Source organism: Phalacrocorax carbo, chromosome 21 (genome assembly GCF_963921805.1).
Source record: "Phalacrocorax carbo chromosome 21, bPhaCar2.1, whole genome shotgun sequence".
Lineage (NCBI taxonomy): Eukaryota > Metazoa > Chordata > Aves > Suliformes > Phalacrocoracidae > Phalacrocorax > Phalacrocorax carbo.
Window position 1 is genome coordinate 8,447,797 of NC_087533.1, and position 19,008 is coordinate 8,466,804.

Sequence of the window (19,008 nt, forward strand, 5' to 3'; positions counted from 1 at the left end):
GGCAGAAATCGTGCTCTGCGTGATTATCCAAAGCAGTTGTCATGTTATGCGCATCGCTAGCGGTATATAATTATGTGTTAAGGCTCTCTCCAGGTAGAGCATCTCGGGGCAATTAAAGCACATGCAGAGGACACAACAAAGACCCACGGCCAAGGGACTTTGTCCCTCTGGAAAGGGAAATAATTGTCCCAAAACGTGTTGTTTGCATTTCTGCTGCCTGAAAGTAAAGCGGGTCCATTAGAGAGAGCTGATTTCCTTGAAAGGCCTCGTCCGAGCTTATCGGAAAGCTCTTCCGCTGGCTCCGGCTCTGCCACTGCCGTGGGGAGCGGGGTCAAAGAGCCCGCGCCCACGTGGAGGGCTTCGGCTGCGTTTGCGCCGTCGTGCTGGGGATCCCACGCGGGGTCGAACCCCCCCGCTTTGCCGGTGGGAAACGGAGCCGCGCGAAGCCTTGGGGGATGCCGGCGCCGTCGGGCAGGGCGGGACCCGGCCTCCGCGGGGGCCGACGCGCACCTCGGCGCCCCTGTAACTCCGTGCTTTGTGCTCCAACCCAAACCCCTCCGTGAATCTGTAAAACTCACGCGCCGCCCTCCCGGCGAGGCCTGTGAAGCCGCTCGCGAGAGGAATATGTTTCCCCTCGTCTTTTTTACTGATAACCTCTTGTTCTGAAGGGGGTGACTTGATTAGCCCGAGTTTATCTACTCATATTATTGATGACTAAAAGCTTACTCAGACCTTCCAAAAGCCACCCGTGATATCTGACTGGGAGGGTTCTTGCAAGCATGAGGTGCGACTAGGATTATACGTGAAGCGCATTTCTTCGGAGGGCATGGCGGCAGAGCTGTAGGCTTGGCTTCTCAGCAGGTACCTTCCACCTGGGCGCTGTACCCGGGTGTTTGAATTCCCATGGGATGCTGTGGACGCCCCGCTTCTGGGGCAAGGTGGGAACGGCGGAGCTCTTGGCTCGCTGGGAGCGCGCAGGTGGCTTTGGCGACAAGGGCACGCGTGGGGACGTGCCGGGGGTAACTGGTCGGGAAAACATGCGCTCCTCGTGTTCCCAGGCCAGTTCCCTGCAGGGAGAGCAGCAAGGAGAAGAGGCAGCAGATGCCAGTTCAATGCCATGCTGGAGGAGAGAGCTGAGAAGTCAGCGATGATGCATTTATTTTAAAAAGCATGGGAGATAAATCGCTAGGTTCTGGGATAAACGGTGCCTTAAACAAATGGCTCAAGCATGGCCGTTTCTCTTGCTGAGCCTTCCCCAGCCTGTCACCTCCCAGGGGAGCAGCGGGAATGCCGGGGAGCCCTGGGGTGCCTCCGGTGCAGAGGCTTGCAGACCAAAAATATCACCCCAAACGTGCAGTGCTGCCTTGTATACGGGCCCGAGGAACTGGGGGGGAAGGCAGGAGGGAAAGCGCCAAGCATCTGACGCTGATCACACGGGAATCAGAGGTGGGACGCCTGCCTTCTCCGCTGACACGTGCCACGAGTCCCGGGCTCGTGCAGACACCTACACGGCACGGGGACGCGGCCAGGGCCTCTCTCCTCCTCCTCCCCTTTGCAAACGAGGAACAAAACAAGCTTCGTTCCTGCAGGAGACACTCGTTCTGTTTTGAAACAAGGGGATTATACCTGGAAAGATAATATGCACCTTTAGTACTCCCCTTTGACCACAGGAGCTGAGCCATCTTAAAATAACTGCCGAAGGGAAACCTGTGGGCCCTGAGCAGTGTTTCCATCCTGCCTTATTGCCACGCTCCCTAAAAAGAGCTGCTTTTCTTCCCCCTCCCTCTCCTGCTGCTCGCCGCTCTGCAGCTCCCTGTCTTTGGGAGACACCACAAGACCAACGGCAGCAACAGCAGCCGCGGCATCGGGGCGCCTGCGGCTGGGGACGGCGGCTTTGGTGGCTGTTTTGGGGTCCTGTTCGGGAGCGGCGGCGGTTCGAGCGGCGAAACTCGCGCGGGGGCGTTTGCGGGTACGCCTTGCGGGTAAAACCTTACAGCCTGGGCACCTCCCTGGTGAAGAGGCAGCTCCTGCCCCAGAGGCGTTAGCGAGGAGATGAGAGCAAACAGAAGGGCACAACAGGTTGGAGAAGTCGGGGGGACGCTGAGCGCATCCGCGCTGTCGGAGTCAGCAGCAGGCGAAGCGGGGGAGCCTTCCGCCAGCTGCTCCCCGGCCCTCTGGGTGCCGGTGAAGGCTTGCCAGCGATATCAATGCAGATGTTTCCCCTCCAGAAAAAGGGCTTGGCGCCCACCCCGCAAACGAGCTGGCGTCCGCAAAGAGAGCTGGCAGGGCTGCAGCTTGGGGGGAGCGCAGCCGAATCCCGAGCCCCCGGGAGGGATCTGAGCGCGAGGAGCTCTCGGCCCGTGGGAGCCGACGGTGCCCCCAACGCACGCCTACCCGTGCGCGTGGAGAGCCCCGAATCGGGCCCGCAGCAACCACAGCCCGTTGTTTCCCCAACCAGCAACGCCAGCGCGAAGCCGCGACTTGCCGCCAGCCGTCCCCCAAGGGAGCTCCTGCCCAGCTCACGCGGCACGGATTAAACCCAGCCACCACAGCCTTCGTCACCTCATTCTCCCGCTCCGAGTCTCGAGGAGGCTGGCAGCCGGCTGCCCCGCGCCCCAGTGCGGGCAGGCTTTGCTGAGAACCGAAAGCCTTTTTCTCCATTGTTTTCGGGTGGAGTTTTCCTCAGGCTGAAGGGAGCGATGCAGAGGCGAGGGCTGGCTGGCGATGCAGAGTGTCTCTGAACCGACAGAGGTTCGCTTTGCAGGGGCTTGTGAAGAGGTTCCACTGTAACTCCGGGGGGGAAGGTGCCACGTAACCTAATTAACGCGTGCACGCAAATGCACGTGTGTGTGTGCGCACCCGTCCCCTGAAACGCGCCGAGCGTGAGAGCGCTGCAGAGGAGCAGCAGAGAAGCGCCCTGGTGCCTCCGCGGCCCGGACTAGGCGAGGCTTCTGCGCTGAAGTCGCGCTGCCGCCCAAGGGAAGCGGAACACGGCTTTATTTTTAACTTGTCTGTCTAGAGGGAAGGAGGAAGGAATATCTTGCGGTGGAAGAAGCAGATGAGGACCCTGGAGATCTCAGCTCAGCTCTTGGCTCCGCTACAAATTCCCTGCGTGACCTTAAGCAGGTCACTTCATCTCTCTGCGCTTCATTTCCCTTCCGCAAAGTTTGGAAAGCACGATCCTCCCTCCGGTCTCGTCTGCCTGGGTCGGGAGCACACGCTTATTTTATTTTACTTTATTCTTTCACTCCGGCGCAGCGCCTGGAGCCGGCAGAGCGCAGGAGAAGGCGGGTGGCCGGGGGAAGCAGAGGGTGCAGGGCGACTTCTCTGCAGGCTGCACCTTTATTTCAGAATACACAGAGGAGGTGTTTTAAATCGGTAAAACATTACACCGGATTAAAGAGATGTAGAATGACGGCGCTTCTTGCGGTCTGATTCACATAGACAGCGTCTTTTGTTGTCCCCTCTCCTTTATCTGCCGGTCTGCCTGTTCGCTCTGCAAACGCTGGCTTTAGAGGGATGTCTGAGCTGTGTCGAATACGGCCGAACGCGGGCGATGCCGTTGGAAGCGTGCGGTGGGGCTTCACGCCGCGGCCAGCCCCGGGGAGGGACCGCGTCCCGGGCTGGGAGCTGCCCTGCTGGGGGGCACCACAGCCCCCAGGGCTCCTGGGGGCACTGGGGCCCCTGGGAAGTGGCCAGATTTGCATCCTCAGCCCAGGCTCTGCTCTCGGGTCTTTGGGGGGAACATCTGCAGCTGGTAAACTTCTTCTCATACCGATATTTGTGACTGAGGAGGAGGATTAGAGCTGGGTGCGTGGGTGGGCTGGCTGTTTTTCCACTGGTATGACTTTCTCAAGCAAATAAAACTAACTTCTGCGATGAAATGCAGAGCAAACACCCTATGAAATGAGCAGAATACCTTCCACTGCGTCCTTCTGAGGGCGAGTAAGGTTTGGGGACCACCGTTCGAAAGCTTTGATCTCCGTTGCGTGGCAATTGCGTGTTAGGAGGGACACAAACCATCTTTAAAGAGAAAAGTGGAGAACAAAAGAGGCTGGCCCCATGGCTAGGCGCTGAGCAGGCAGTGGGGATGAGCTTCTCTGCTGGTCTCGGAGCTCTCCCGCTAGCGGGTGCCCGCAACTGCGACCACTGCAAAGGGGGGGGTCCCCGGGGGTGCCCCAGTCCCACCCCAGGCTCCGCTAGGGGGCCCACAGAGGTGGGGAGGGCGGCTCCTTCCCGGCAGCCTTGCATCCCTTCATTTGCATTGCTTAATTACTTCCCCGTTAGCCATCGTTGCTGCTCCTGGTGGCGCAGGGACCGGGACCCCGTCGAGGGCATCTGTGCCCCCCAGAGGTTGCCCCGCGCGGCGGGAGCAGGGCCTGGTGCAGCCTTCCTCCCCAGGCCACCCAGGAAAGGGGATTTCCACGGCAAGCAGTGCGAGCCTTGTCTCAGGGCGGCCCGGAGGGTTTCACGTGAATTATTTGTTGGTTCTCCTGGCCCGTGAGAGCAGCCTTCCCTCGGCGCAGAGTGCTGCGGGGATAGTCCGGGGCCGCTCAGCTCACGGGCTAATCGTCTTCTTTTTCTGAATGCCGCCTGTGTTAGGCTCTATCGCACCCGTTACCACGTCTGCTTGATCACACGCTCGCGTCTCCGCGAGTGCCGGGGAGCGGGTCTCTTGCTCACTGGCACTGCTCCCTCCCCGTGCCGCTCGGCACTTGACCAACAGCCGGTGCCCCACACGTAGCACCGACGCGGCTCCTTCGGCACCACGGATAAAGCATCGCTTCGGCACCCGGCAATTTACAGCCATTTGGTTCCCATCCATCACCCGGGAGGCGGCGGGGGGCGGCAGCCCTGCCCGCCGTAAGCGGTGGGCGCCTCGCGCCGGGCGGAGCCTCCGTCCCCATCGCTCCCCGCGGGAAGGCTCGGCTGCGCCCCGGCCGTGCCCTTCCTCCCCACGGCAACCCGGGTTTTGCCCTTTTCCTCTCTTTTTCCTCAGCCCACGCTATTCTGCTTTCTGGCCCGCTGCAAGGACGGCCCCCGGACGGGGGGGCGGGAGGCCCGTCCTCGCCGGGGCCCGGGCGGCTGAAGCGGCACGCAAGTTTCTGACAAGTTGTGTTTTATCGAGTACGCGCGGGATAATTTTGCACGTCCTTGTTTTGTCATTTAGAGCACTTAAAGTGTCACGGAGATTTCACTACCCTAAAAGCTTATCTGTCAGCATCAGTGAGTTATTCCAGTAAAAGGGTATCATCAACAGCAGCAGGAGGGGAAAAAAAAAAACACAACAAAAATAAAAAAAGACACATCTGAAGGTTTCTATTCGAGGCCGCCTGCAGCCGACCTTGAGCCCGTACAGCTGCACCCTGCCGTCTCCCACGGCCGGCGGGCAGCGCTGGCAGCAGGGCCCGGGGCTGGGCTGCCCGCAGCGTCCCTGCCCCCTCCAGCTCTGCCTGAACGGGCTGGGGGGGATTTTGCTCCGCGGTTTGCCGTCTGTTCGCCTCAGTAAGGGCGGCAGCAGCTCGTCTGGAGGGTTGCGGCGGAGCCAGTGGCTGTGCTGAGGAGCAGGGGGAAAGCACCGAGATTTCTTGGAAAAGGGGGAATTCAGGTGGGCTGCTCTGAGGCCACGCGAAAGGGCGGAGTGCGGGGGTCTGGCTCTCTTTGCCTTCGCTTCAGCGCAGCAAGCGCTGGTATTTTTCCCCATTTCCATGGTTCACGCCCAAGTAGTACAGTGTGGACGGGTGAAGGGAGCGAGAGGCGCTGGGGAGGGCAGAGAAAAGGTGGTTATATCTGGGGAGGGAGGGAGGGAGGGTAGGTGGATGAGTGGCTGCTCGCTCTGCCGTCGTGGGAAGCTCAGCCGCCTCGTGCCTGGAGCAGCCTCCAGCCTGATGGTGCCGGGAGCTGCAGGGGCTCTTGTTCTGAACAGCGAACCGGAAAACAGATCCGCCTCGTGCAGCGAACAGGTTTTAATGCAGGTGTTATGGCTTTCTGTCCAAGGAGGGGGGTGTACATGTCCATTAAATGGCTTTCACCCTGGTATGTGACCGCCGTGCTGTAATTCATTTCCTTTGGAAACCCAGTGGCAGACTGGATCGTAAAAAACGTTGTATAAACATGCATAAAATATTTGTTCCAAGCGCAGAAGCAAATAAAAGAGTTGATGAGATGGATTGAGAGCCCAGGGGCACGTCGAGCAAGGGGAATCGGAGGGGAACCGCACGAGCGCTGTTTGCGACTCAGAGGCAAAACGAAAATATTTTCTCTTTCCCTCTGCTCGGGGCTCCTGTGGTTCCCCCTTGGGCCGAGGGCTTTGGCCACCCGGCGTATAGCGGTCCGTGTCCTTCCCGCCGCCGCAGGAGCTCTGAAAGGCAGCGCCAGGCCCTTCACGCGTGCTTTGCGGCGGGCGCAGGAACGGTTTGCAGCAGCTCGGCCCCTGGGGAGGGAGAGGATGTCGTGCCCGTGGGGAGGGAAACCCTCCATCCCGGGGTCGGCCGATGCTCGGGCGGTTGCGCACAAGAAGGGCGAGGAGGCCGCTGCTAAAGCGGGCCGGGAGCTGGCGTGGGATGTTAGAGGGAGATTGCCTCAGCTCCAAGCTGTGCTGGAAACCTCCTGCAGGGTCTGGAGCAAGCCCACAACTCTGCTGGTTTTCTGGGCGGGTTTTTTTTTGCCAGATAGAAATAATTAGAGCTTGATAGACCGTGGGCAGAAATGCTGTCTTATTGCTGGAGAAGGGAAGAGCAAAATATTTCCAAGCAAAGCGGGTTATTTGTTGACAAGCCTCCTCCGGCGGGGCAGCGGTCCCTCGGCCTCTGGGGTCCCTCTGCCTCTGGGGTCCCTCTGCCTCTTGTTTTGGGGCAGCCAGGGTTATTTGCTTTGTTTTAAGTGTGGGATAAGGCTCCTGCTGCACCCATCGGCGCTGCCGAGGGTGGGTGGCTTCGACCGGAGCGGTTGCGCATTCAGGGCAAGAATGGCTTCAAAACCTGGACGGAATAAGCGATGCGGTTTCTTCGCTTGCTTTAGAGTTGTATCAGTAATCCGTGGTTCCATTATTAATGTAGTATTAAAAGGACTCGAGGCCTCTCAGCACATTGCTATTTCAAATAAATAATTACTGGAGCCAAGATAATTTATTAAATTAAATTGAAAAAGCCAGGCACACTCAGTATTTGCCTTCGAGTAATTCTTTCTTAACCACCACGTCCAAAAACACCCTGTTAGTCGCGTCGCCGTGTCCAGAGGCTGCGGATGGGCTGGAATGCCAATGCAGTTTCGGCAGGACCTCGAGTCCCCAGCCCGGGTACCGCGCCGCTGGGTGACGTCCCAGCTCTACGCGTCGTGTCTCCAGGCAAGGAGACAGACGCCCTGTTCTGAATTTGTTCAAAAGCAAACAAACAGAAGTCCTTATCGTTTCTTACACCCCGGGTGCCTTGGCAGAAAGCGAAGGGATGCGCTGCACGTTGTCCTTTGCATCCATTTGCCTTTCAAAGAAAGCAGAGAGGGAGGTGGAAAGGAGGAGCGTGTGTTTGGTGGCGCTGCCCGTCGAAGGGTGTCTCCGCCGACGCTCTGATTGCGGGTGCGGGAGAGGGGCGGGGGCGGCGCGTGTTCATCCGAACTCGCCTCGCGCCTGCGCTTACGCCAGGGTAATCCAACGCTAACATCGATGCTGGGCCGGACACGCGGAGCAGCACAGCCCAGAGAGCTTTCCTCCAGCGGCGGTGTCGTAGCGGCAGCGTGTACGAGGCCTCGCTCTTCCTCCTTTGGTGGTCACCTGCGAGGCCTTTTCCATCAGTTGGTATTTTTTCCTAACGCGCTTGGATTAAGTGAATAACGAGCCTGCAAGCGCAAAATGGGATTGTACTATTCAGAACCCCCGTGCAATATTGATGGAGCTCCGAGCGTCACGCAGAGCAATAACCACCGGTGTAAGTCCCCCCTGCAGGGGCGACCGGTGCCGGGCTGCGGGGGGCGGCCCTTGCAGGGCTCCCGCACCCCCTTCGTCCCCGGCCTCCGCACGACTCGTGCGGGAGAGCGCTTCGTTTCCAGCGCTCAAGTAACGCCTGCTTTGGTGGGCTTTATCTGCGCTTTGCCAAGACGCGTGACAAATTTGTACTAAATCGGAACCTCAGACGACGCCAGCGCATAAAAAGAGGAAAGCTATTGCATAATACGGGAAAACGAGATAAAAATCCTTCATACGACACAGTTACTTCAGAAGCAAGAATAAACAATATTTAAAAATGTATAAATACAGATGGCATGTTTTCCTTAAAAAAACGTTTCGAGAAAAATAAAAGCCTCTTAAAAAGGAATAAAATATGAAAAGGAGGAGAAGTAGGTCAGAAAGAAAAAGTCAAAGGAAGAGGGGAAAACTAACAAGTGGGAAATCAAAGATAAAGCCGATTCCACCGGCGTGTGGCCGTGGATCCAGGCACCTTGCTGCGAGCATCTGCCGGGGCGACGGCAAACTGCGTCCTCGGGTCTGGCCCAGCCCCGTCCCCGGGTGCGGAGCCGCCAGCGCCGCCGGCGATGCACCTTGGGCGCCTCTACGGCAAATAATCCCGTGCAGCGTTTCGGGGCGAGGAGGGCCAGAGGCCGCCGGGCTGCAAGGGCAAAGCAGAGGACGGAGGTGCCCCTTGGGGCTGCCCTGCCGAACGGGGGTCCAAGCCCGCCCGCGGTTAGATAAAGAAGCCACGCTTAAATTGCCTGCTTACCCAGGTATCGGTGACAAAGGAGACAGGGGTTCGACAGACTCATTTATTTGCACCGGTAACCATTTTAGCGGCCTCTCTCCAGTAACTATCGTTCCCACGGTTAGCAGCGCAGGTGTCCCACTAACAAGAGCGATTGAGAAGCCGTGGATGGTCATTATTATTAATACCCCTAATAAAAAAGGACCAGGAAGACGTACACCCCCTGTGCTCTCTTGTACCCTTCTGGTTCATCGGCCGGTAGCCCCTTTCTCTGGCGCTTCTGGCGGGAGGTTGGACAGGGGAGGTGGCCAAGAGGCGCGACGCCGGCTCCAAGGGGGTGGCGTTAGAAGCATCGTGGGGGCTGGACTGAACCTGCGGCACACGCAGGTACCTTCCAGCTGGCCCCACAGGGATCAAGGGGCGCTTTTGGGTGGGTTTTGTCCCATTTGCGTTCTGCTCGTACCGTGCAACCCGGGTCACGGGTGCACGGTCTCCTTGTGCGCGGTGCGGTGCGTGAGGGAGGTGCTCGGGTGACAACCACCACCCCGCACGCGAGCGGAGTTCCCCTGTGGCAAGTGAGCTGAAGGTACCGGCGCCTTCGTTTTCCGTGCGGAATAAATACCATGCGTGGTGGCGAATTATCTCACAGCGAAACCTCCGTGGTGAGAGCTGAATCGATTCCAGCCATAAAAACCCAAGTTTATTTTGCTGGCATTAATTTAAAACTATTGTTACATCTCGGGGGGGAATAAATACACACGCGCTTTGTCAAAGCAGCGGTGAAACTGCAGCATCCCTGTCCTCTGGCAAGGTGAGCCCGTAGAGCCGCTGCCTCCCTGCCCTTGGGGACCGCACCTGCTACGGAGGGGCTCTCCTAGCAGGAGGGGGGAGAGCTGAGCCGGAGAAACGCAGGTGCGAAACAACGTGCTCCTTTGAAACACCGAGAGTAATTAATCGCTGGAACACTTTAACAAAGGAAATGATAAATTCACTGTCGTTTGCTGTCCTCACGCGGAGGTTGGTCTGGTTCCTGGAAGATAAGCTTTAATTCAGGGATGTGATTGGACTGCGTAGCCTTCAGTGAAGCTGCAGGATGAGAAACTCCCTCTGCCGGAGAACCGAGAGGGTGAAATTCCCTGACCTGTGTTCAGCAGTAGGTCGGAGGAGACTCTCATGGTGGCCCCTCTCGGCCCCGAAGCCCACAAATACTCGCCCTCCTTGTCGTTATTTCTGTCACCGCTCCCACTCAGGTGAACGCGTCGAAGCCTCTGAAGCAAATCTCGCTGCCGCTGGAGCCCGTGCGGGTTTTGGCGTGGGCTGGGCATCGGCGGGGCGGGGCGGACCCCCTGCTCGGGTACCCGCCCCGCTCCAGGGGTGCGCCGCTCCCGCACAGCCATAGCCGGCGAGCCAGATGTAATGACGCTCCCCAGGGACCTGCCCGGCCTCGTCGTCACGGGGAGCCCGATCTCACTCCGCCCTCAGGCTTGGCGAGAGAAAATGGAAGCTGCGGCTCTAAAGCTGCTATTTATTCATTCGCACTCAAGCGTGGGGCTTCAGGTCTGACGTGCGCTGTGGCGTTGGAGAAGAGCCCTTGAGCAGCGGTTCCCGTCGGAAGGGAACCCAGTTTCCCAGGCCGGCAGGAGAGGCCTTTCTCCTTGCTGAGAATCGGTGCCTGCTGTGGCCAGCGGGCCCCAGGAGCCGGGTTGGAGCCCCTGCAGGGAAAAATGGCAGAAACAGTTGTGTTTGGTGGGTTTTTTTGGATGAGTCGAGCAAAGTAAGTCACACTCAACTCGAATGCGGAGTATGGCTCAGCAGCAACCTGACGGTTTTGCCACGTGCGCGGGAGATAAGGCATTGCTGCTGTTACAAGTAGGTCTTTCATTTACATAGAGAAATGAAAGGGTATTTTAATATTCCGGTGGCTCAAGACGTGATCTTGTAAAAGGGCACCGTGTAAAACATAGGCTGCTTACACGGTCCGAGCAGCAAAGCATCAGGCTTTCCTTCTGTGTGGGAAGGTAAACACGATAACCTTTCCCCCTCGTGCTCTGTCGGTAGCGGTGTATCGGTGCGTGCTGTTGCGGGGGGGCTGCGGGGGGGAACAGAGGTCTCCTCTGAAAAGCGGCTCACCAAAAGCAGCACGGGGCTACGAGCTTCTGTCCGCTGTGCCTTGAGCTCAAACTTGCTCTGTTTACGAGATGCAGGGTATATTTTTACGGCCGGACCTGCAAGCTGACTCCGGGGGTCACTTGCTTATCGCTGATGATGATGATGACGATTCTTCAGTCGGAATGGAGCCGGCAGCTCTGGCGATGTGAAACGCTGCGCTGATGCTGGTAACGGGAGCAAAAGCCGTCTGTGTCCCGCCAGGGATGGGCCGCAGCCTGCGCGGCGCCTCCAGAGCCTCTCGCCGCGGACATTGTCACGTGCGTAGTCCTGGACGCAGCGACACGTGGCGAACCCTCCAAACGCAGGCCTCTGCTGGCTTAATGCCCCGGAAGCGCGGGGGTAGCTGCACCTCCCTCGTCGCCCGCTCTTCCCGGTTTTGGTGGATTAACGTAGCGGAGGTGACTCGCTTTTTAACGCAGCCACATAAAAGTGACGGGACGCAGTTATTTGGGAAGCGGCCGGGTTCTGCCGGCGCGCTCGCGCTGCCCGAGGCCGCGTCCCGCGCGGGGGTGCGCCTCCCCGTCAGTCACGGCGTGAGCCCCCTGCCGCGGGCGCCCTCCGAGAACCCAACGCGCACAAAGGTTCGGTGAGCGCGTAAATGCTCCCCTCGCGCGGGCGTGGCTCCTCGCGCGCTTCGAGGAAAGCTCGGGCAGCGCTTAGAGGGCTTTTAGCCTGTTCGCTCGCGCTGCCGAGGGAGCAACGGAAACACGGGACACCGGAAACGGAACCGAAAAGGGGGGAACATGAGATTTTGGTGCAGGGGGCTTTGTCCAAGGCCGTTTGTCAATGAAAAATATAAAGGAGGTTCAGCCATGGCTCAGCCTTCCCTCTAAGGGAGCTCGCAGAGGTGCTGCCAGCGGTTTCCCCCACGCCGGAGGAGAAGCCCCGGCTGAAAGGCTGCAGCCTTGCCTAGCCAGCCTCTCGCCCTCCCACGCCCAGGGCCTTCTGCAGCGAACACGCCGGCAACCTCCCGCCAGCGGCACCCGTTGCTCCCGCGCCGCCGAGGCCCCATTTCTCACAAGCGGAAGGACAGGCAGCGCTGCGAGGGCTCCCCGCTTCCTCGCCCCGTGTTCGGTGCCGCGCTCGGAGCGTGAGCCGCTGCTGCATTTATCCAGTCAAAGGAAAGGAGTGTGTCTCTCACGAGCCGCCGAGCTGGCGGGGGACAGCTGCCGTCGGCGCTGCGGTTCTGGGCCAGCACTCCCCCACCGATAGTTTCATTAGCAAAGAGCTTAATGTTTGTAAAGCTCTGCAGCACCTTCTCTCAGAAGCCGCTGCGCTGAAGCGATTACAAGCGCAGCAAACACCAGGGATGTGCAGGCACAGAACGAGGCAGTTACTCGCGTGGTTGTGTCCAACAGCCGGTAACACGTTCCGTTTTCCCAGGTCTTAACGCTTGCGCCACTGATTTCTGGGCTATCGCAGCCGTCCCTGCTGTACAGGCGGTTGTCTCCGCTGCTACGCGATTTGCATGTAGCTGTTCGAAATCGAGCTACGTCGCGGTTTCTGCTATTAAACAGGACTTTAAGAACGCTTGCGATTTATCTACAACGGTCTGACTCGCAGCGCGTGGGCTGGAGAGGGCTAAAAGGCGGCCGTGCCTCGACACCGGCGCCTGGCGCTCGGGGGCCACCCCTCACGACGCCCGGCTTTCGGCCCGTTTCCAAACGGCGCTGTGGCGCAAAGGGACTCCCTTGTTAAACGCCCGCGAACGCAAGCGGCGCGTGCCGCGAAAACGATCTCCCGGGGCGTTCTCTTCCACGGACGGACGGGAGGCGGGTTCGCCTAGCAGCTTACAGCACGCAGGAAAGAAAGGCTGGGCAAAAACACCGCCGTTCAACAGAACTGGTTTTATTGTGTTCTGAAAGGCTGCATCTAAAACCGGAGGAGGAGGAGGAGGAGGAGGAGGAGTATCAAACAGCTGTTTTACCTAGTACGTAGGAACAAAGAAGCTGCTGAGACGCGAGCGTGTCGATTCCTTGCTCGAACAGAAAAGAAGCAGGACCTCAGGCTTCCATCTGCGTTTTAAGAGCCGTTAGGAAACAAGGTAACTGAAGGGTGCAGCTTCTCTGGAGACTGGCGAACAGAAAAGAACCCAGGGACACACCTAGAACGTGCCACGGACGGCATGGTAACATGGGGAATCAGCTGGCGGTTTTATCGCTTTCTCCATTCTCTATTAGTTTCCTTTTCTTTTCATCCGTTTTCCTCTTGAAGATGCGGTCTCTGTAGAACTGCAGCTCTTTGATGCTTTCCCTGATGTCATCGAGAGCTCTGAAAGAGAAATAAGGAGGGTTTGAAAATGCCTGCGCGCACCTTCGGCTACGCCTGGATTCCAACGCTTCTGAAAAATTCCAGGCTGCAAGAATTGGAACTCTGAACACGCGGACCGCACATCTGCCAGAAAGAACCGCCCTCGCTGGCCTCGGGTAGGGGGACGCAATAAAAGCCTGCCAGCGCTGACGTGCCGGGGAGTAGCACACGGCTGATCCGTTTATGTCACCGTGGGACACAAGCGGTCCCGAAAACCAAGCGGTTCTACAGCTGCGACTCTTAAAAGCAGTTCAACACGAGGCGACGGAGACGCAGCTCCAGAGACCCGCTTCCAGCTCCTGCTTTGGCCAGCTCCTGCTTTGGCCAGCTCTGCCAGCTCAGAAGCAGCGACCTTACCGCGCCTTCCTGCCGCACAGCACGGCCACCCGTGATTTCGATCGAGACCTCGCCGCCAGTCGCCCCTTCCCTTTGTGTACCAGGGCCTCCCCTCCTGTCCAGCGCGGCCCCGTCGGAGCAGGCAGGTGAGGGTCCAGCGGCTCCTTCCCGCCGCCGTTTAGGACGGCCGCGGCTCTAGGTACCAAACAGCACCCACAAAACGTCCACCACAGACATTTCGACACACAGGCGTCCGCTTTTATCTGCGCGGGCGGAAGAGCGAAACGGATGCACCTACCGTGCGCACAGCACGTGCAACACACGGACCTCGCAAAGGCTACGGATCCCCCAGGACCCACCGTCTCCTCTGTTCGGAAGGACCAGAAAACGCAGCTTTCTAGAAACATGCGTTACTTCCTAAACCTGGAGGCAACTGCAGCCTTCAGGGGTGCCTCAGACGCCGGCAGGAGCGTAACTTGAAATGAGAGCCTTCCCCGGGAAGGAGAACGAGCTCTCCGAGCTTGGGAAACAGCCGGGAACAGAACTCTCGTCTTCCAATTTCAGCGGCTCTGTGAGCGACTCTGCCCAAAACCAGGACAGATAAAACCCACCGTTAAGCTGCCGCTTCCACGTGATTTCTCACCCTGACACCTGAGCAGCGACAGATGCACCTACGCTGCCAAACAAGCATCTTGGACGGCAAACGCGGTCCATCGGAACAGAGGAGGAGGAACCTTCTGATTCTCCGTGTTTTAATAATCCCTTTCCCCGCACCGGCCGGGCGTCAGGCGTACAAGCGTACGACAGGGAGCGGGAGCAGGCAGCCTCCGCCAGCGCCTGCGTCAGAAGCAGCGTGCCTGGAATCCAGAGGAGCACAGTTTCTGCGCGACAAGCCCTGCTCCGTTACAGGCAAAAGCAGAAACCTCACCTGTGAGAAGCCGCCTTCTTTGGTGCAAACTCGTATTCTTCTGGATACCAGCGTCTGTAGGCGGAAAAAAGGGCCACTTGAAAAAGGAAACCGGGATTCAAAACCACGTCCGGTGGCTGCTGCGGGTTTGCTACAATCGGCAGAAGAGTCACGGTTTCACTGGCGCCCGGAGAAGCCACAAGCCTGCGAGCCAAGCGCTGCAGACTCCAGAGCACACCGCTCACGGGGCCCTTCCCGGCTCACCCTGTGCCTCCGCCCGCCCGAACAGAGGGGACGCAGCAGGCGGTGGCTGCAGGCAGCCCTCTCCCAGCAGCCACGTCTCTCCGCAGCGCCACGTAACAGGCTTCCCTAGATTATCTATCACTGTTTCATTCGGGGACTGCTTACCTGCAAAGCTCTTTGACGGTGCTCACATCAATGATCCTGTAATGAAGATGCCTCATGAACTGAGGCATGTATTTGTCAAGGAATTTCTTATCTGCATGAACAGAGTTACCTACAAAGACACAAAACAAGATGTTCCTTCAGAGACATCACAAAGCTACCAGGAACGACGTCTAAACGAGAAGCTACGCGAGCTGGGGAAAGATCACAGGATATGAAAAGCTATTCGCGGGCAGCTCCTTTATCCCGTTTTCTAGTAAACATGATTGCAAAGGTTTGTCGGGTTGTCACTGCAGGATCGCGCGCGGTTTCAACACGTAATCCCTCTGTTAAGTCTTCGGTTACGACCCTCAAAGGTTTATGTCACGCGGCTAAATATCACAGCGTCACGGGAGCATCGGGTGTTCCGCCAAGTGAAAACGGGCATGGGGGTGGCTTCCACTGAGCACCGGTCCCGCGGCCGTACGTGCACGCCCTGGGTGCAGCCCCGGGTAGCGGGACATTTGGCAGAGTCACGCTTGGCGCCTGGCTCGATACGCAGCGAGGAGACGCCGCCGGCTCTGCCGCTCGGATTTTACGGTCGCAGGCCACCCCGATTATAACCGTACACGGAAACGTCAACGCAAAAGAGAACTGATGCTCCCCGCAGGAATGACGTGCGATACTGGCTTCAGGGCATCTGCAGAAGGGGTGGTGCCGCCACTGAACCGCTTCTTACAAACAGGTTTTGATGTGCGTGCTAGATCTCAGCAGAGGAACCTGAAGCATCCCCGCCACGCACGTCAGCGGGCCTTTCGGCATCCGGCTGGGAGCTGCAGGAGGGACGGTACTGTTGTTATTCAGAAAAAACGTACTTTACCTGCAAGGGGGCAGAGGCCAGGGGGTGTCTGTTGTCGTACAAAGGACAGAAACTCATACTCTGCCTGCTGCAGTGAGATCTTGCTCTCCTTCACAGCCTTCGTAAGGCCAGACTGCAAGGAAAGAGCCGTCCATCATAAATCAGAAACGCGCCGCCATAGATACCTCCCGAAATGCTCGACAGCAGGTGGCCAACCCCTCGGCTACCGTTCGAACCAACCGAACCCTGCGTTTCGGTGCTCTGGGACACCCCCTTGCCTTCGTTCTCCCCCGGCGGCTCCGCAAGCCAGCCCGGCTGATGTGCACGCCCCCGCTCGGGAAGTGGAAATCAGCCCAAGGGAAGGCGATCGAAGAACAGCCTTACCACCGCCGGCATCCCTGCGGGGTTTGGTTTTCCCTTCCCGGCGGCTGGACTTTCTAGGGGCTCTTCTCTGTTACCAAGACGTTGTGCAAGCCTCGTTTACACACCTGTACGTACGTGACCCAGGAGAGCACTGCACTTCTCCCCGTTCGGGAGAGGCCTCCGCCTCCCCAGCGCAGAGCAGTAGGTATAAATGAACAGAAATAATCAGGATCCTGGCTTAAGTGTTTATCAAGACTTGTACAAATTAGTAAAGTTCCTTCTGCCTTTTTTTCAACAGTTAAATGTCAAATCTGCTCCGAGTGTTCTCAGTGATTTATTTCCATCTGGCTACGCTATATATTTCCACGACCGTGCCGCAAAAATCTCCTTGACAGATCCAAGTGGTGGTTAAAAAATTCATTATGTGGCTGCATTTTCATCTATATTCTAATTGCTTCTCTTTTCTTAGTCAATTAAAAACAAGTAGCTCCTCAGGAGCAGCGATAACGTACGCTGCCATCTCCAGCGCACTCCTGAACTGAAGCCGAGTTCGAGTCCTCAGCTGGAGGAGGGGAAAAGCACCCATCGCGGTAAATTAATAGTCATTTTTCCAAACTCTTGCTAATCCTTCCCGGGGAGAGTGAGATGCCGAAGGGGAGAGGAGGGGAGGGAGGGGCTACAGGTGTCTTAAAACTTCAGCCCTTAATTGAAAACTAACTCGAATTTCAATTCATCATCAGGGACTGGAAAATCCATTCGCTTCCTTGCCGCTGGCAAGGAGGAAGCTTTCTTCGGTGGCGGAAAGAACTAAAAATAATCTCTCACCACAGCAGTTAGGCTTTCGGCGAAAAAACACGCGAGGCTTTACAGCACCGAGGGGACAGGCAAAAACAACAGTGCAGTGCTTACAGCAAATCGGCCTGTTTCATTCTGCAGGTACCTGAATTTGCCGCGATACAGCTGCATTTTGTCAGCTCTGGACCATTCTACACCGATTTTGTGCCTGTTCTTACTTGGGCCTTCAAGCCACACCTGCCCCTGGTCTGTCGGAATTACTCTTCCAGTTATTTTACGCAGCACGGAACGGGCTTCCCCAGGAGGAGCTGTCGGAGGAGCCCATCCAACGCGGCAGCTCAGCAAGCAGAGCGGGGAGCTGAAGCCGATCTCTCAACCTCGCACCGAGAGGCGCGATGCCGAGCCTCCGCCTTTGCAGACAGGAGCGAGCGGCACGCGTCCGAGCAACGGAGCCCGCTCCCACGCCCTCTGACGCGTGACTCGCCCTGCCCGCGGCCCTCCCGTGAGCTCTGGCTCCTCGGGGCCGCTCCCTAGCTGTCGCCCTTCGCTGGAGCTCCCGGCTCTCAAGTTAGAAAGCACCTTCCAGCACTATGCAAACTTATTAAAAACCAGGCTACAGAAGACAGGCCGCTTCGGGGCAATCCTGCAGCTGAGATGCAGGACAAAGACTGAAGACACACGAACGCGATTCGCACAGACGGCTTGCAAGACCTCGGGCAAAACGTGAGGCGTCAGCTCCTCGGTACAAAAATACGGACGATACTTACCGTCTCCCGATCCTTACCCCCTGTTTTGACCGCAAACTGTTCAGTGGAGGAGCCGTCCCTTTTTAGGTGACTACCGCAACTAATAATTCTGAATTATACGTTACCCGCATCGCTGGAAAGAAAGAGAAATGGCAGCGTGACTGCTCCGGGAGGGTTACCTTCCCGTGATGCTCCTTGCACCACTCGGACATGCCGTCCAGCAGCTCGTCGGGCTGATTGATAATCAGGTTCGGGCCCTGCCGGGAAAGGGAAAACGCAAAGGTAATCACGATAAGCTCGGCCCCGAGCAGCCGTGGGAGGCGACACCCGGGCCCATGGTGCCGGAGGGGGCCCCGAGCACCCGGCGCAGGGTGGAAATTGCTCCTCCGGAAGCAAAAATTTCCCCCGGGAAGGGCTGGGGGTCCTGCGGACAGGGCCTGGGTGGGCAGGGCAGGGGGTCCCGGCGGCAGGGCTGGGCTGTCCCGGGGACAAGGCTGGGGGGGGGCAGGGCCTTGGGGGGGACAGGGCCGGGGATCCCGGGGGCAGGGCCTGGGGGAGGAAGGGCAGGGGGTCCCGGGGGCAGGGCCGGCTTGTCCCGGGGTCCCGGGGACAGGACCGGGGTGGGGGCAGGGCCTGGGGGCGGGGGGGCGCCCGGGGGCAGAAGGGCCCGGGGGTAGGCGCGGGGCAGGCGGGCGGGCTCGGGGGCCCCCTCCTTACCTCGGCCAGGACGTTGAGGTCGGAGTCGGTGATGAGGCACGCCATCTCCAGGATCTGGTCCTTCTCCACGTCCAGGCCCGTCATCTGCCACGGAGGGAGCGGCACCGTCAGCCCGCCCGCCCGCCCGCCCGCCGCCCCGAGCGCCCCCCGCCGCCCTCCCCGCCGCCCTCCCGCACCTCCAGGTCCACCCAGACCATCCGCTGGCCCATGCCGCCGCCGGCCATGCCCGCCGCCCGCCGCCAGCCCCGCCACAGCCGCCCGCCGCAGCGTCGCAGGCGACCCAGGCCGGCGCGGCTGCCGCCCAGCATCGCCGCCAGGCCGCAAAGCGACGCCGCCGCACTACAACTCCCGGCAGCCACCGCGGCGGCGCGGCCCGGGCGGCCGCGGGCGGCGGCCGCGGGGGCTGCCGGGAGCTGTAGTCTCGGCGGGGCGGGCGGGAGGAGCCCGGGAGGCCGCTCCCGCCCCGCACAAAGCGGGGAGCCCCGGGGGCCGCCCCGCTCGCTCAGAGCCGGTTTTACTCCCGAAACCGCTGAAAGGAGGCTGCAAAGTTCATCTGCCCATTTTCCCAAGGGAGTCTTTTAATGCTCTTCTCCAAGCCAAGGAATATTCAAATACCGCGTATCAAAAAGGCTCAGCGAAGCACCGGACGTGCCGGGAAGCGTCCGTCCCGCCTCAGCTCTCTCCAAAAAGCACGCACCCCCACATCCCATACGGAAACGGCCCCTTCCACCC

General features: G+C 58.9%; 1 protein-coding gene across 2 annotated transcripts; it reads right to left on the minus strand.

Annotated features, from left to right (window-relative positions):
• Positions 1-12,691: 12,691 nt before the first annotated feature.
• On the minus strand, positions 12,692-18,613 carry REXO2 (RNA exonuclease 2). 2 transcript variants are annotated; one of them, XM_064471028.1, is made up of 8 exons: positions 18,453-18,613; positions 18,277-18,360; positions 17,739-17,816; positions 15,677-15,788; positions 14,821-14,929; positions 14,434-14,487; positions 12,964-13,130; positions 12,692-12,874 (listed from the first exon to the last, which is right to left on the minus strand). In XM_064471028.1, the coding sequence occupies exons 1-7, from the start codon at positions 18,582-18,584 to the stop codon at positions 13,001-13,003; spliced, it is 699 nt and encodes a 232-aa protein (XP_064327098.1). In that variant the 5' UTR covers positions 18,585-18,613; the 3' UTR covers positions 12,692-12,874; positions 12,964-13,000. The 2 variants fall into 2 exon arrangements, with proteins under 2 accessions (XP_064327098.1, XP_064327097.1); XM_064471027.1 differs by having other exon boundaries at positions 12,692-13,130.
• Positions 18,614-19,008: the final 395 nt, after the last annotated feature.